This window comes from Micropterus salmoides, unplaced genomic scaffold (assembly GCF_014851395.1).
Source record: "Micropterus salmoides isolate LMB-PRFRI ecotype aquatic unplaced genomic scaffold, ASM1485139v1 Ms_hic_scaffold_12, whole genome shotgun sequence".
NCBI classification, from domain to species: domain Eukaryota; kingdom Metazoa; phylum Chordata; class Actinopteri; order Centrarchiformes; family Centrarchidae; genus Micropterus; species Micropterus salmoides.
In genome coordinates, this window is record NW_024040263.1 from 29,807,910 (window position 1) to 29,823,931 (window position 16,022).

General features: G+C 41.8%; 1 protein-coding gene across 6 annotated transcripts; it reads right to left on the reverse strand.

Annotated features, from left to right (window-relative positions):
- Nucleotides 1–122: 122 nt before the first annotated feature.
- On the reverse strand, nt 123–15,829 carry LOC119899757 (zinc finger protein 318-like). 6 transcript variants are annotated; one of them, XM_038714457.1, is made up of 6 exons: nt 13,534–13,632; nt 8,321–8,857; nt 7,476–7,619; nt 3,659–5,161; nt 946–1,021; nt 123–545 (listed from the first exon to the last, which is right to left on the reverse strand). In XM_038714457.1, exons 2-5 carry the CDS (start codon nt 8,819–8,821, stop codon nt 947–949), a joined length of 2,223 nt encoding a protein of 740 aa, XP_038570385.1. In that variant the 5' UTR covers nt 8,822–8,857; nt 13,534–13,632; the 3' UTR covers nt 123–545; nt 946. The 6 variants fall into 6 exon arrangements, with proteins under 6 accessions (XP_038570385.1, XP_038570384.1, XP_038570386.1 ...); XM_038714456.1 differs by lacking the exon at nt 13,534–13,632 and adding an exon at nt 9,367–9,460; XM_038714458.1 differs by lacking the exon at nt 13,534–13,632 and adding an exon at nt 9,194–9,360.
- Between the last annotated feature and the right edge of the window lie 193 nt (nt 15,830–16,022).

Sequence of the window (16,022 nt, forward strand, 5' to 3'; positions counted from 1 at the left end):
GTCAGATAAGTGTAAATTCTGACCTTTTGTTGGCACTAGCTCAAAAGTCAGGGGATCAATGAAAGTCATTAGGATTCCCCCTCTAATAGGTGATGTGAGTGTTTGTGTCAAAAGTATACACATTTTCATTTTGTGAAAGACTTCTTTACTGAGTATGGGAACAGCCAACGGTGTACTGACATCACCCTTTGAGACAGAAAAATATATATTTCATCAACAAATTAAGACAGAGCCTACAAAACATTCTCTTAATCACATGTATAAATTACCAAAGAAAACAAAAAAAAAAAGAATTGAAACAGAGTTACAGTCTTTAAGCAAACCTGCCATTAATTGCACGAAAATATTTTTTTTAAGAACATATCAATTATTTGTTAGAGTTCAAGGATGATTCAGTACAAATATGGAAATATGACTAAATATTAAACTGTCCTGCAACACTATCAACTGCATGTGTAGACACTGAACATTAGACATGAGGTCCACATGGTCTGTCGTGACTCACAGCAGGTTCAAATGAAAGACAGCCATGGCACTGCACAGGTCTACAGGGAAACAAAAACAGAAAAAAACTATAAACACTCACAAAATGACTCAACACTCAATGCTGCTTTCAAATTTCCATTTAAAAGCATCATACAGTTCATGTCAGTGTTACAAAACACTATCCATGTCAGACATTCACTTCATTGTCATGCTGATTTAATTCTATATCACTACAAATATGATGGCAGTAAGGAAGAGAAAGATATTCTTTAATGTTTTGTTGGTTCAATTTAGTTTTAACCCCTAAAACAGAGCGTAATTTAACTGTGATAAATTATTATACCAGTTTTGCTCCAATTTGATGTGTGGTTACAAACCTGAAACGATCCTAAGCAGAAAGATTTATCAATGAGGACAAACACTGTTAACATCAGTGTTCTCCTACACTAGTCTACTTACTTTAACCAGTCAGAGAGGTTATGGAGTTGGCTGGCTGTGTGACCTTTTGCTTCACCTTCTGGTTAAATGCTTCGAGCTAGAAAATATAAAAGTTTATGAACAAGACAAAGAAAATCTTAGAATAGAGTGATTCATTATAAAGAAATAAAAACAACCGTAACAGGAAAACTTTAAGAGCATATGGCCGAACAATGCAAAAAGTCATAATCATTATTTACTCACCGTCAGTGAAATTGTGATTATGATCATATCATGTTTTTATATACTGTATATAGGTGTCGTCTATGTCTGTTATGTCAATAGCTATTTATATTATGCCTAAAAACATAAATGGTGATAAATGGTGCCGCTTTGAGAGTCAATCAGACACCATCCCCCGTGACTCCGCTCACTTTCAACCCCAGTCCACCATCTCCTCCTCCTCCCACTCCTCAGAGCTGGCCAACTACACCCCTCCCCTCCTCTCTCCATCTCAGAGGGGGAAGTCAACGGGCTTTTCAGGAGGCAGAAACCCCGCAAAGCAGCTGGGCCGGACTCTGTCTCCCCATCCATCCTGAACCACTTTGCTGATCAGCTGTCTCCAGTGTTCACAGACATTTTTAACACCTCACTGGAGACATGCCGTGTGCCAGCATGCTTCAAAGCCTCCACTATCATCCCTGTCCCCCCAAAAAACAAGGACCACTGGACTAAACGACTACAGACCCGTCACCCTTACATCTGTAGTTATGAAGTCCTTTGAACGCCTTGTGTTGTCCCACCTAAAATCCATCACAGACCCTCTCCTGGACCCCCTGCAGTTTGCCTATAGAGCCAACAGGTGTGTAGACGATGCAGTAAACATGGCCCTTCACTACATCCTCCAGCACCTGGACTCCCCAGGAACCTACGCCAGGATCCTGTTTGTGGATTTCAGCTCTGCTTTTAACACCATCATCCCGGCCCTGCTTCAGGACAAGCTATCCCAGCTGAGCGTGCCTGACTCCACCTGCAGGTGGATCACAGACTTCCTGACAGACAGGAAGCAGCACGTGAAGCTGGGAAAACATGTCTCTGATTCCAGGACCATCAGCACAGGTTCCCCTCAAGGCTGCGATCTTTCCCCCCTTCTCTTCTCCCTTTATACCAACAGCCAGGCACCAGTCTGTCAAGCTCCTGACGTTTGCAGATGACACCACCCTCATTGGGCTCATCTCAGGTGGGGATGAGTCCGCCTACAGGTGGGGGATCGACCGTCTGGTGACCTGGTGCAGCCAGAACAGTGTGGAGCTCAACGCTCTGAAGACAGTGCAGATGGCCGTGAACTTCAGGAAGAGCCCCGCCCCACCCTCCCCCATCATCCTGTGACTCATCAGTCACCAGTCCTTCCGCTTCCTGGGCACCATCATCTCCCAGGACATCAAGTGGGAGCTGAACATCACCTCCATCACCAAGAAGGCCCAGCAGAGGATGTACTTCCTGCGGCAGCTGAAGAAGTTCAGCCTTCCAAAGACAATGATGGTGCACTTCTACACCGCCATCATTGAGTCCATCCTCACCTCCTCCATCACCATCTGGTACGCTGCTGCCACTGCCAGGGACAAGGGCAGGCTGCAGCGCATCATTCACTCTGCAGAGAAGGTGACTGGCTGCAATCTTCCTTCACTTTAGGACCTGTACGCCTCCAGGAATCTGAGGCGTGCAGGAAAGATTGCAGCTGACTCCTCCCACCCTGGACACAAAGTGTTTCAGACTCTCCCCTCTGGCAGGAGGCTGCGGTCCATCAGGACCAAAACCTCTCGCCACAAAAACAGTTTCTACCCTTCTGCAGCTAGCCTCATCAACAAGGTCCAGGTCCCCCACTGACACTACCCCCTTGCAAATAATAAATGTCTCTGCACAAGAATACTATTTAATTTCATATCACAGACAAACCTGGAATATTGCACACATTTGTTGTTAATTGTTAATCTATTGTCAATTTATATATTTCTTTGCAATATGTCTGCACTACACAAACCCAGAATAATGAACATGTTCTGCAAATAGTTGTTTTATTTTTCTCTATTCTTTTTATTATTCTTATATAACTCGCATTGTTTATTCCATATTTATATATTTCTACATTTATTTATATCAACTATAACCAAAACAAATTCCTCGTATGTGTTAAACACTACTTGGTAATGAAGCTCCTTCTGATTCTGAGAAAATACAAAAATAATAATAATAATAATAATGTTGAGAAATCCTCAATATTCCTGGGCCTGTATTTATCAAACATCTCAGAATCATTCCTAGGAGTCACGCTAAAAGCGATCTTAAAACACTCTTACCTCAGTGTGGGATTCTGTACAATGACTTTCCACAAGAAGGACGGTGACGTTGCTGTTTTATAACCAAAATTAATAAAACTGCTTAACTCTTATAATGTCTTATCCACAGTCCAACTCACCTGTCATCTATACTGTATTTTTTTAATAAGCCCCTAAATGCTGGCCGAGATTCAAGTGATTTCTTCAGCTAAGAAAGTTGATTAAAGGGTTTTACTGCTGGTCTGCAAATAGCAAATAAATTGCAGTCAGTTCCTACCCTAACACACGCGATAACTACAGGCCTGTTCCACAATTTAAACTCTTTCATATTTCCTGCTAACAAACGTACAGACGAGGGGGACCACAACTTAACCTATTAAAATGAGATGTATTAGGAAGCTGATTAAAACTCCACCAACCTTTTTCCTCAGGTTTGCCTTTATCTCCTCCTCCGTTGGATTCCGCTTTTCCTCTTCTGACTGCTCAGCTTCAGGCTCATCTTCGTTTCCCTGCGGAGCGTTCACCTTCTTTACAGAATCTGTAACCTGCTTTGCTGCCATTTTTAGTTGTTTCTTTTTCAATTTTTTCCGTTTCCACCTTAAACGGCGCGTGTTAAAATTCCCCCGCCTCCTAGTCTTGCAGTCTGTGAGTTGCTTTAGACAGCTCTGAGTGGGCTGCTTAGTGCTGATGACCGTCAGGCAGCGACGGACAGAAGACGATCCAGTTTGGCCTTCACTTCTAGACAGGTCTGGATTCACAAGTAAGTTTACGTCACGAGTATTATGACGAGGGTAAACCGTGTTAGGTGCCATTACAGAGTTCGGATGGTAAGTGTTCTGCGGAACTGGAAACTTGCTGGGATAAAGGGAGGGAGGAATGGCAGCCTGAGCATACGACCAGTAAGAATCTGAAGCAGCATTGTAAGTGTCACTGTGGGGGGCACTGTACTGAGAGTACTGGGACAAACTGTAATCTAGAAAAGCAGAAAAAGCAGCAGGATGGGGATATGTTTCGTTTTGTGGATATGAAGGTAGATAAGCGGAGGTTTCTTTTGAGTCTGTCCTGTCATTGCCTCTGTGCCCCTGTGCTTCTTTGCTGTCCTGGTTGCCGTCTTGGCATTTCAGTCCAGCCCTGCTATTGTCTCTGGAGCTGCTGCGTTCAGACGTGTAAGGTTTCAGACTTTGTTTCGAATCTCTGTGGTGGGAGCGCTGACGGGGAGAGGGGCTGGGACTAACGCTTCTAGAGGTCGACCTTGAGGAGCAGCAGGAAGATGAAGAGGAGGAGGAGGTGGAGGAGGAAGAAGAGGAGTCCCTGTAATGTCTTGGGGAGCCCTTCTGCTGACTCTCCTGCTCCTCTCTGCTGTCAGCCCTCACGCCTTCATGCTTCTTCCCATACAGCCTCTCCTGAGTCCGGTCTGCTAATTTGCTCATCTCTTCCACTTCCAAGCTCAACCCCAGAGTTTTAAGAATGTTTTGGAGCTGCTCATGCTGCTCATTCACCTTTGGCTTTGGTTCTTCTTCTTTCCTTCTCTTTACTGCTGAGGGAGACTTGGATCGACTACTAGAGCCCAAACAGCGGTCTCCTCTGTCTTTCTTCTTCTTGTCCTCATTAGGTAGGGAGAGCCTCTCACTGAGGGATCTCTCTCCACTGTTGGTCCGACAGCGGCTCAGCAGTGAGGCTCCACTGTTCGATCGATGGCTCTTGCTCCTGAAGGGGGGATCTGACTTATCCTGAATGTTCAGGAGCTCCTCACTCGAAGGAAGATCCTCACTGTCATCGTTGACAATCCTACTGAGCAGGTCCATGTCCACTCCTTTGTTGAGCACGCTGAGGAAACGTTGGAAACCCTGGTTGACGCTGTTCTTCTCCTTGGCGGGTGAAGTAACGCTTCGGCTTGGAGGAGGCAGTGGGACATCAGGGGGCTGATGGGACAGGTCAGATATACAGACAGATTGCTTATTATCAAAACATTCATTTCAACGTGTCATGCTTTTCCACAGCTTATCTGACAGATGCTGGATTTTTTAAGGATCGAAATTTGAGTTTTAAAAGATCTGATATTAATTTCTTAACATATAAACAAATAAATTTGTGATGGGGATCCCTTAAAAAGAATTCCACTGACTAAGAAATCTACTGAATTTTACAGTACTGATAGACAAACTAGGTAATGGTGACATTTTTGAAACTGCCTCAAAATATCTTTAACCCTTTTCAAACATGGAATACTTAACATTGCATTGTCTGTTAAAGTGATGCTTTACGTCTTTCAGTCAGAGATGTCTTTCACGTTAATGTTCCTTACAGGTTAATTCAGATATGACACCACATTTACAGAAGGAGCCACAATATTTCCACACTATTGGCGTCTGGTGCGCTCGCGAGGCAGAGAAAGAGAGAGAGGGAGGCACTGCATCACTGATTGATTTGAAAACTTTAATTTGTTAATTGCTTTCTTAATTCCTATTTGCTCACATGCTGTATGTTAAGCTTTTTACATTTGTCCAAGCGGTTGGCATGAATGAAAAGTGAAAATGTAGGGAGAACTGTTTTTGAGACTGTTGCTGTGGTTGTGACAGGAATTTTTAAGAACTTTGGCTCTTTGACAGGGTTTCATAGTTTATTAAACTGATTTTATCTTCTTTGTGCATAAGAGATGACAATTAATTTAATACAATTTCTTAAATTTATTATAATGATCTTAGAAGGTGAACAAGATACACATTCTCTCTCTCCATCATGACTTAAAGGTTGAGTGTTTAAGTTTTAATGGCATCTAGTGGTGAGGCTTGCAAAACGCAATCAGCTCTCACGGTACATTCACGTTAGTGATGTGCGATACCACTTAATTCCTATCTGATCCAATACCAAGTAATACCCTGGCTGGTAATGCTGATACCAATACTTTGTACATATTTTATTTCTAGTTTAATGTGACCTCCCCTCTCCCGTTTCTGTATTTATGAGAAATAAGGAGTAGGGTAATAGCTGCTAATGACAGGACATCAAACTTAATATCATATAACTCATATTCTGTAATTATAATAAAAATATTCTGCTCAGAACTGCCGCTTCATAACATCATCCTATTATTTTGACTTAATCTCAGATATTTAGCGAAGTTTGCAGTGTTGCCAAAGTTTTTCACTGTCTTTGCGCACACATCACACACAGTGTCATTTTTATCTTCACAGCTAAAATAGAGCCAGACCTGACTGAATTTTACAGTCAGCCATAGTCAGTATTCAATCGCGGGAAATGTAAAGGTCTGCAGCGGCTCACTTCAAAGAAGCTCCGTCACAGAGCCGTAGAGCAAGCATGACTTTGACAGGCGGAAGGAAAAGTAGTTCCTATCAACCGAGTAGTTATAGCATCCTGGTGACAGTAAGATACTTACGATAAAACACACACTCACTCCAAATTACTGAGTTTAGATATTGATCCTTTTATATGAGCAGGAAACGTTGGCATCAGAAATATCGATACTTCAGGATCGATCCGCACATCACTAATTCACATGCTCCTCGGATGGTCCCATTTCCCGAGTTGTGAAGTCATTCTTCTAACTTCAGTGTGTTTTCATGTGCTCTTAAGTCTGAATGTGGAATCAACATGGATGCTACTACAAAGATGTGTTGGATTAACATTATCAGAGCATATAAACAACAACACGCATCTAGTTCCCTCTACATGGACAGCAAATGAATGCACCGCTTTATAAGTATTTTTTAAATGGTAAAAAGTTACACCATGTCTGTTAAATCCCACCATTTTTCTTAGGATTTACTTAGGGGGGGAAAATCCGTATTGAAGGCCTTACACTTCAGCGAGTTGTGTTATGAGTCAATGTCTGTTATTTTCTGTTTTAACTTCAACATGAAATGAACTTTCTCCACAAACATGTGATTGTGGATGGTTCTTTTTATGTGTTAACTCAAGGGCAACCTTTCCAGGGTATACCCCATCACTCAACCAGTGCATGCTGGGAAAGGTTTCAGTCCCCAGTGGCTCTGTAAGGGATAAGCGGGTGTAGAACACAGATGAATGTATCGGTATATTTAATGAAGTCCAATTTAAATTGTATTCAACTTAAGATGATGTGTGATTCAGTATCTTCTCTTATTGTAATTTTTGCACATTTTAAGTTGTTTACTTTGTTTAATTTATATGATTTTTAAATATAATGTAATATTGATTGCCATTTCCTACAAAAGGAGGCAATAAAATATTACAAACCTCCCTGTTTGTTGGCAAAACATAAGGATCCCTGCATCTCTGCTTCATCAGTGACTTCAGTCTGAGCTTCAGGGGATGGTCTTCCTGAAGCAAACCATCTTTGCTCCGACTGGATGAGCTCATTCTCTCTTTGGGAGAACGGACCTGAGCAGCAAAAGCGGAGGAAATACAGTATGTTAACTGAACATTTCTGAAGAATATTTCTAAGCTGGCTTAATTGATGTAAGTGAGAAAGGTAAGACAGGTCTAGCTTGGAGTAATTAGCTGACCGCACAAGTGTTCACTGACCTTCCAGCTCTAGTTATTTCTCTCATGTAACTGTCCTTGTTAGGGAGACAACAGTTACACTGATAAAGGTCAGACGTCAGGCTAGCAGATATCAGTGCGCTCTGGGAATCTGACAAGGTTGAGTCTTCCAAGAATGTTTACAAGAACTTCCTGGCTCCACAGATTAGAGTACAACTCATTGGGAGAGTTATAGATTGCAGTGAGACGTAGCATTGGAGTCTAAACATCAGATAGATTTGTTGTTCTAGGTTAAGGCCAGCTAAAGGTGACCAAATAGGGAAACTACAGGAAGCAGGGGGAAGACAGAAACTTGGTTTCATGTAGAACAGGACGTGTTCACATGTTGTATGCTGGCTATGTATCTCCTCGGCCGGGCTCAATAAACCACGCTATGTGAAGTCTTCATCAGTCTCTGAAACTTCTTTATCACACCTGAACCTGGCTCACAATATTTCTTTAACAAAAATCAGTTGGAGGTTGTTGCAGACTGAAAAAACACTGTATGCTCAAAATGAACTGAAACAGCTGATTATCTCATCAATCCATCTATTACTCACCTTCGACAGAAAGCTGACAGGATGCCGTTGCAGCAAAATGACATTCACCCTGTCTTTAAGAGTTGCACCTTTGCATGCAGCTGATTGTTCATTACTAGAAAAGCCTGACGGAGTCTCCTTCACAAACGGCTCCACTTTCTTCAGCGCGATAGCAACTTTCTTATGTATTATCCGCTCTTCTATCTCTCTAAGCTCTTTCCGCTTTCTTGTGAGCTCAGGATCCCCCTCATCCATTTGAAGCGGCTCTCCATCTGGGTCCTCGGCTTCTGACTCATTAATGTAAAGGTTTTGTGAGGAAGGACTGAGTCCCTTCCATCCCACATTCACTCCCGTGCTGCTTTGTGGTTCATCAACAGTGTACCTTGAGTATTGGCAGTAAGTGTCCCAGTCATTAATAGCTTCTGAGGCAGTCTCCATACGGTTATTAAAACCACTCTGGTGATTTGGGTCCAAACGTCTCTGCAGTGTTCGAAAAGCATCTTCCCAGTCAAGTGGATTCATCCTTCAGCCAGACAGTTTATGAAGTCAGTACACGTTCTGTAAAATGGAAGAAATGTGGGTTAATTAGCACTGAGCTGTCTGCAGACTGTTACTTTACAGACAGTACGTTACCTCCTTCCTTAAAAGAAACTGTCAACTACAATCTGAACAAGCCCCCTGTTAACATGAATCTGTCAGTTACCAAAGGCATTAACTAAACAGTTAAACATTGTCTAATTTTGATGAAAGACAAAAGCTAGCGTTTGAAAACATTATGTAAAATAAGTGATGTGGCAAATTAAGGACCGAACAAACAGCTAAACTGATTAACCGAACAGCAAAATCTCGTTTTGAAGATAGCTTAGCTTGACGGCTAACAGACTGTTTACCTACAACAGCTGCTCAAACAAACAAGCCCTTCCTCTGTCGCATCGCGGGAACAAATTTGAAGGTTGTTACTCCGCAAACGTAATTCTTGAATAGTGAAATGCCGAAACTGAGCTTTGATAAACTCCGGCAGCAGAGGGAATAACAGGAGTTAATGTTAATTATAAATAGAGCTTGACCTGGAGAAGAGGGGCCATACTGCTCTCACTGCCTCGGTGGTGTTGAAATCTGAATGTTAACAGCGCCACCTTCTGGATGGAGTACCAACACGCAGGAATAATTCAAAGTTTAAGGTCACATGATTATAGATGTTTATGCAATTACCTGCAAACAAAAGTGGTGATCAGATTTTTATTTTTTTTTTGTAACAAAAGCTTATAGTAATATTTATTAATAGTATCTGAAGCAGTACAAGAATTTGCATCGAAGATCCAACCTTCACCAGTCAGTTCTTCAGTTTCTAGCTTTTGAAGAGTGGTACTCTTAAGTATTGATTGACCTTCAATACTGGTGCACTGTAGGTCCATGCGAATTCTTGAAATGGTTGGCAGACCTTTACAGGCATCATGGTAAAAATCTTAGGAGACTACGGTATCGCTCAATTAATTTTTCAGGAGCTCTGCGTTCACCTCTCTGAGCTTGAAGGTATGGCAGAGATGAAGTGAAACTGATCAATTTTTAATTTTTTAAGTGATAAATTTTGTCATTTATCAAGTAAATACACATTATCTACATCAGTAATTGAATACCTGTGGTCATTAATCCTAATATAAAGTTGTTTTTGTTTTCAGGGACTCTGCCTTACTCCTGGGTGAAATGGTGATTAGATTAACCTTCTTTGTATAGAAATAGATGTGAAATAAGACACTCCAAGTGCTAACCATTTTCCAAAAGATGTAGTCTCCTGTACTATGTACAGGTCCATGACAAAAACTCAATGTGACATTTTGACTTTTGTACAAGGCAGTCCCATCCCACTTTTTTCCATGAAAATCAGAAGAATTGCACAGCCCTTCACAATTTACTTAGAATCATTGTGTTTAATATTATGCAATTCAAATATTTACACAATTTCCTGCATGTGTACACAAAGACAGAAAACACAGAAGCTTGAAGGATCATTGTGGGGTTTTTTTTAACCCTGGGCCTTATTTTCAACTATTTTGGTGATGAAATTACCAGTAGGTACAGAGAGTTTTGGAATCCATGCAGTAGATGGTTTAGTGAACCGGCTGCAATATTCCTTTGAGGCAGTTGTGCCATCGTGCCCGTCACAATGAAGGTTTAAGGTGAAGAAGGTGTCATGAAAGGATCCCTACAATTAACAGCCAGTAGACATATGTGGCAAAAAGCAGCATTTTTGCCGAAGTCAATTTGACGGGCAGAATTGACCTGGAGTATGTTGCAGCCACGGCAGCTGCAGCCATCTACTGCACGGATTCCAAAATCTTTTGTACCTACTAGTAAAAACCAAAATATGTGAAAATTTATCCTTTAAATGACTCTTGTAGACGTAGATTACCCTCAGAAGACTTAAACAGCTGACTATGGCGCAATTTCACTAGGATAAAAGGCCTGTATCCTACGAGAGATCTCTGCAGACAAATATACTTTCAACAAAAACATATAACATCATGTTTTAACAAATTATGAATAAGAAAATTATAAAACAAAAGTTTTCAAAAATCAATTAACACTGTTTTCTTTAGCATGATATTGTATTGTTATAAGAACAGACTGAACAAAACAACACCTATAGGTTTGTCTATGGTCAACAACTGTTCACTGTCGATTTCCTCATTTCTGGCCTTGCTTTTTGTTGCTGCTGGACAGGTTGCTTGCGCATGTGCAATGCTGATTTAGTGTTTTGTTTTGTGGTTCAAACGAGACTCCCTGAAGGCCCAAATGAAGATTCAATCAGATTTCCCCCCTATGCAACCGTCTTCATCCCGGTTGTGTGGTTTCAATAACCTGCAAACAGCGGGGTCTTGACATGGTTTTAGGTTTCTGTATGGTGTTCAGAGGCTGAGGTGGATTAGTATCTGGAAAGTTAAAAAAGTGTGGCCGAGGATTACTCAGGTGTTGCGGGACTAAATGCCTCGTTTGAGCCAGTACAGCAGGGAACATGTTTAAAGGTGGGACGCAGGGGTAAGGGAGGAAGGGAGGCAGGCGAGGCAAGAAAAGCCCAGGTCTAACATGGGGCAGGTTAGGAGGCAGAGCTGGGTATGGCAGTGGAAAGCAGTTTACTGGAGAGTACATTGGCATCACAGGTGGAGGAGATGGCTCTGATAGAGTGTATGTAGGATTTTGAGAAAATGCTTGACATGTAGCAATGCTTTGCTGAGAGTTAGTTTCACAGTTTTTACTCTCCTTTAAAGTGCTACTGCTGCTATTCTGACCATAATCTACAGCTGGCTGTGCCTGTAAGCAGTTTACTGGAGAGTACACTGGCATCACAGGTGAAGGAGATGGTTTTGACAAAGTGTATGTTGGATTTGGAGAAAATGCTGGAGATGTAGCAATGCTTTGCCGGGAGTTAGTTTCACATTTCTTACTATCTGGTAAAGTGCTACTGCTGCTCTGCTGACCATAGTCTACAGCTGGCTGTGCCTGTGTTACATCCCTCTTAGCACTATAGGAGTCTTTTTTCTTGTAATATTCCCGAGTTGAAGGGCTAAAACTAGACCTGCTTGAGGATGATCTACTTTGTGGTGTTGGTGAAAGCGCCCGCCTTGTGTCCCATTCCCTGCTTCCTCTACCATGGCCACGGTCACTATCCTTCTTTCCGTATAACCGCTCCTGGATCCGATGTGACATTTGGCCCAGTTCCTCAAATCCTAAATTCAAGCCAATAGCCTGCAGAACATCCTGCATTTGCCTGTGCTTGTGCTCATCTTCAGGTGTCAGTGTTATCTTTTCCATCACTGAGGGAGACCCGGATCTACTGTTGGAGCTTAAGTAGCTTTGTTCTCCCTCACCCCTTTGCAGAGACTTCACATCAGACAGAGCGCCCCCATTTGGGCTGAAGGACCTGTGACGAGGGTGTGGAGAAGCCAGTCTCTGGGATCCCTCGCTCTCACTCCAGTGGCTGGTATTTTGGTGGTTTTCCTGTTGCCTCCCAGCACAACTGGGAGACCACAGACGATCTGCAGTGCTCATGAAAGAAGTTGGAGAATGCGGTGGATCATCCACTTCTGTAGCGTTCTGATTCACTATCTTGGTGAGCATGGCGACATTCACACCCTTGTTGAGCACGTCGAGGAAACGCTGGAAACCCTTGGTTGACGACTTCTGCTCAGGAACAGCAGCAAATTGGTTGGTGACATCACTCTCAAAGGACTGATGGGAAACAAGGAAGGAACCACAGTTCATGGAAGTATTATCTGCATTCTTTAATACATTTGTAGTAACCTGCGAGAAATGTGTAAAAATCAAACATAGGACAACAGCCCTTTCTGTCCGAGTGAATTGGGGGCCTCTCGTATTTTATTTGACTTAAAATGTTTCGTTTAGAAAAATATAGTGTTTTAATTGGCTAAGGTGATTGGTTCCCTTCCAAGCTGAAAAGCTAGCTCTTTCACCTTTCAGTGATTGGACCAAATCAAAAGACTAACATACAGGCGTGTCTGGGTGTTGCCAAGGCTACATTTGTAGCTCCACAGTAGATTCAGCGGTTGTAATGTTGGTTGCTAGGGAGAAACCACAATAACTGTGCAAGTTGTGTTTACATTCAGTGTTACTCACCAAAAAGCAGTGTGTATATCCGTGGTGAATGCATTTCATTCCTCAAAATATTAGCCAAGGACACGTTTACTCATTAGCAGTCTTCTTCTCTGCCTTTGCGGGAGTATGACAGCATATCTTGGCGTGTTAGTGCCATCTGCTGATCAGCACAATAGTGTGAAAGAATTGCAAGAAATATGTATTGTGTGTCAACCCTATGTGCGCTGGTGCACGTCTGTAGCTCCACAGGGAACCTTTAAGGTGCATTACAGCTTACGGTGTATTCTTACAAAGATATTAGTAAAGCAATGTACATATGTTAGACAGCCGAATAGCTGTCTATTAAGAAACTCTAAACTGCATCACAGCTTTCGGTTGATGGTCACCTACAGCAATTTGTATGGTGTCCAATATCTGTTTTGAACTATAATGTATCTATGGACAGTGTCTCAGTATGGATCTGGTGTTGCAGTAAGGTTAGGTCAGAATGTAGGCACACTGCACATCTCCAGAATTAACGCTTTTTAGGGAAAAATGCAAATCGGGGTACCCGAGCGGATCTGCCCGCACCTCTCACTGATGATAAAGGTAGTTTCTAACTGCCACATGTCAAATAAACCCACCTGTCCACTAGATCCATTCAGTGGAAAATGTGTTCTTTTGCTTTGACGATGATCCTCATGATCTGGGCTGTCATTCCTCTCTCTGGGTTTGGCATAACTCTGTTTAATATGGAGGAATATATTAATAAACATTTTTTAAAACAAACTGTCACAATCCTTGACATTAAGCAAACACATATTGTTTATTATGACTAACCTTTGTAGAGCGTTCTTGTGATCGTGTCCTCTCTCGTGAACAGCCCCGGCTCCTTTCATGACCATCCCTGGCTTTGGTATATCCGAAAGACTCCCGGCAAGTAAAATCATCATGTTGTTCCCTGTAGGTGATCTCTTCATCTCGATATCGGTGTCTGGAGTCTTGAGGTGTTTTCCTGTATTTGAAATCCTCTTCCTGTGGTAGTGTATGTTTAAGGTTCTTGGTTATGTATGCACGTGAAAAATTGTCTGGTGACTTTCTGCTAGTTTTATCTTCAGGCTCACGCCTGTATCTGTATTCTTTTTCATCATCCTGTGCAATCATTCGCCTTTTCTTTTCAGAAGCAGCCCAATCAGGTGAAGACATGCGTCTCCTTACTGGGCTCTTTCTGCTCCAGTCTCTGTTCAATGGGTCTTTACTGTACAGCCTCTTGGGCGAGTCACTGTACTCCCTACTTCGGCTTGTCTTCTGTATGCTACTTTGTCCATCCCCACCATATTTATGATAAGAATCACGCTGTACATCTCTGGGAGGTTCACGCCTTTCTTCCCATTTGTCATCATAATCTTCCCACTGCCTTGAACTTCTGTCACTGTGCTGCCTCCTGTACTCAGACCTGTTTGAGTACATAATTTCACAGCAACTCCACCAGTTTAGTGGATGTCAAAGACTGCAGAAAAAAAGAAAACAAAATGAGTTGTAAAATCATGAGGTAAAGAATTAAAGATTGATGTGCCAAACCTTGATCAATCACTTATCTCACATGCACATTTTACTAAATAATAGTATTTGGTCTCTTACGAGCTCTAAAAGCATTGTGGTTCATCTGAGTGTAAGTTTGTCTTAACTGAAGGTAGAGCTGGGCAATAAAACAATAATGATAATTATCGCAATATAATTTTCCTCAATGACAATATAATAAATGTTAAATATATTGTCAATAAATATTTGGTTTAATTCATTTGAATCACAGACAAATTAGCACTTAGTATTTCTCATAAAATGTTTATTTTGTTGAAGAAAATGAACTGAAAAAATATTTACTAATCATATTTGTTGAAGAAAGGTTTTATCAAAATAGTTTTGAATGTTCTACCTCAGCTTTGTTGAGTGATACGCTGTTTGGCACCAAATGTTTGTCACATTCTGACCATAAAGAAAAGTTTAACCATATAATTAACCACCTGGTTCCTTTAATTTTCATTCAGGAGCAAAAAAACTTTTAAATTTGAAAGAAATAATGATTTGACTTATATATCGTGATAATTATAGATATCGAATTGTATGAAATTATTTTATCGTGATAACATTTTTGGCCATATCGCCCAGCCCTAACTAAAGGATATCAAAGAAAATCAGTAAAGTTGCAGCACTCCATGGAGAAGAATAAAACATTTCCATCACATCAGGGCTGTAAAGAAGAAAACATGGAGAACCTGCAGTTTACAGTTCATTCATACCCATGAAGATGTCTATTTGCCACTTTTAAGCAAATATAAACCTTTATGCGATTCTTGAAGAAAAGGAGAACCTCAAATATGTTGAGGCTGAAGTGTTTGAACCCCTTCTGGTGACTGAGGTTTGCACTGAGCTTTGATGGAGAGGTTAACGCTTCGGTACCTTCTAACCTTTGGTTAGTCAGCTAACAGTCAACATTAGCGGTTTGCTAGTCCGTCAGCACAGAAGCTAGTTAGCTTTAGGTGCTACGAAAAGACCACAGTCGTAACTAATTATAACGGATAAGTGTAATTCCAGATCACAGCGACACATTTTGCGCACCCCCCGCGGCCTGGTGTTCAGATAAAGCAGCTAACGTTATAGCGAAAGCTAAACTGCAGGGTTTTTTTTTGGTAAACGTTGGCAATACTCACGTTAGCGTTGGGTAACGTTAGCAGCCTAGCGTCACATTAATGTTACCTTTTCCCGCTGGACAACTCCGCTTTCTTTAATCAGGGGGGAAACTGCTGGAACTAGGCTTGACAATTCGTGCAAGTCCTAAAAACAAACTGTCGAGCAGGTTAGGATTTGTAACCAGATTTCACTGGCGGCGGCGGCACCAAGGTGTTTGGGTTTCAACCTCCTCCGCTCAGAGAGAGAGGATTTAACTTACCGCCACCTGCTGGATGGAGTGGGAACTATCCGCTGCTGCTTCTTCTTCTTCGGAACTTATTGACGGTTGACTAACAACCCTAAATGTGCATTAGCGCCACCTACTCAACTGGGGTGGAGCGGTAGACAAACAGCAAGACGACCTAAAGCTAAAGCGAAAATCCACTTTTTATTTGTTAAACTG

What these genes read in the sequence shown, in the direction of transcription:
- LOC119899757 (XM_038714457.1), bottom strand. Translation starts at nt 8,821, where the DNA reads ATGAATCCACTTGACTGGGAAGATGCTTTTCGAACACTGCAGAGACGT. An exon ending in CTGTCAGCTTTCTGTCGAAG is followed by an intron (nt 7,620 to 8,320) that starts GTGAGTAATAGA and finishes TTTGCTGCTCAG; the next exon opens with GTCCGTTCTCCCAAAGAGAG. An exon ending in AGGCAAACCTGAGGAAAAAG is followed by an intron (nt 1,022 to 3,658) that starts GTTGGTGGAGTT and finishes TATATTTTCTAG; the next exon opens with CTCGAAGCATTTAACCAGAA.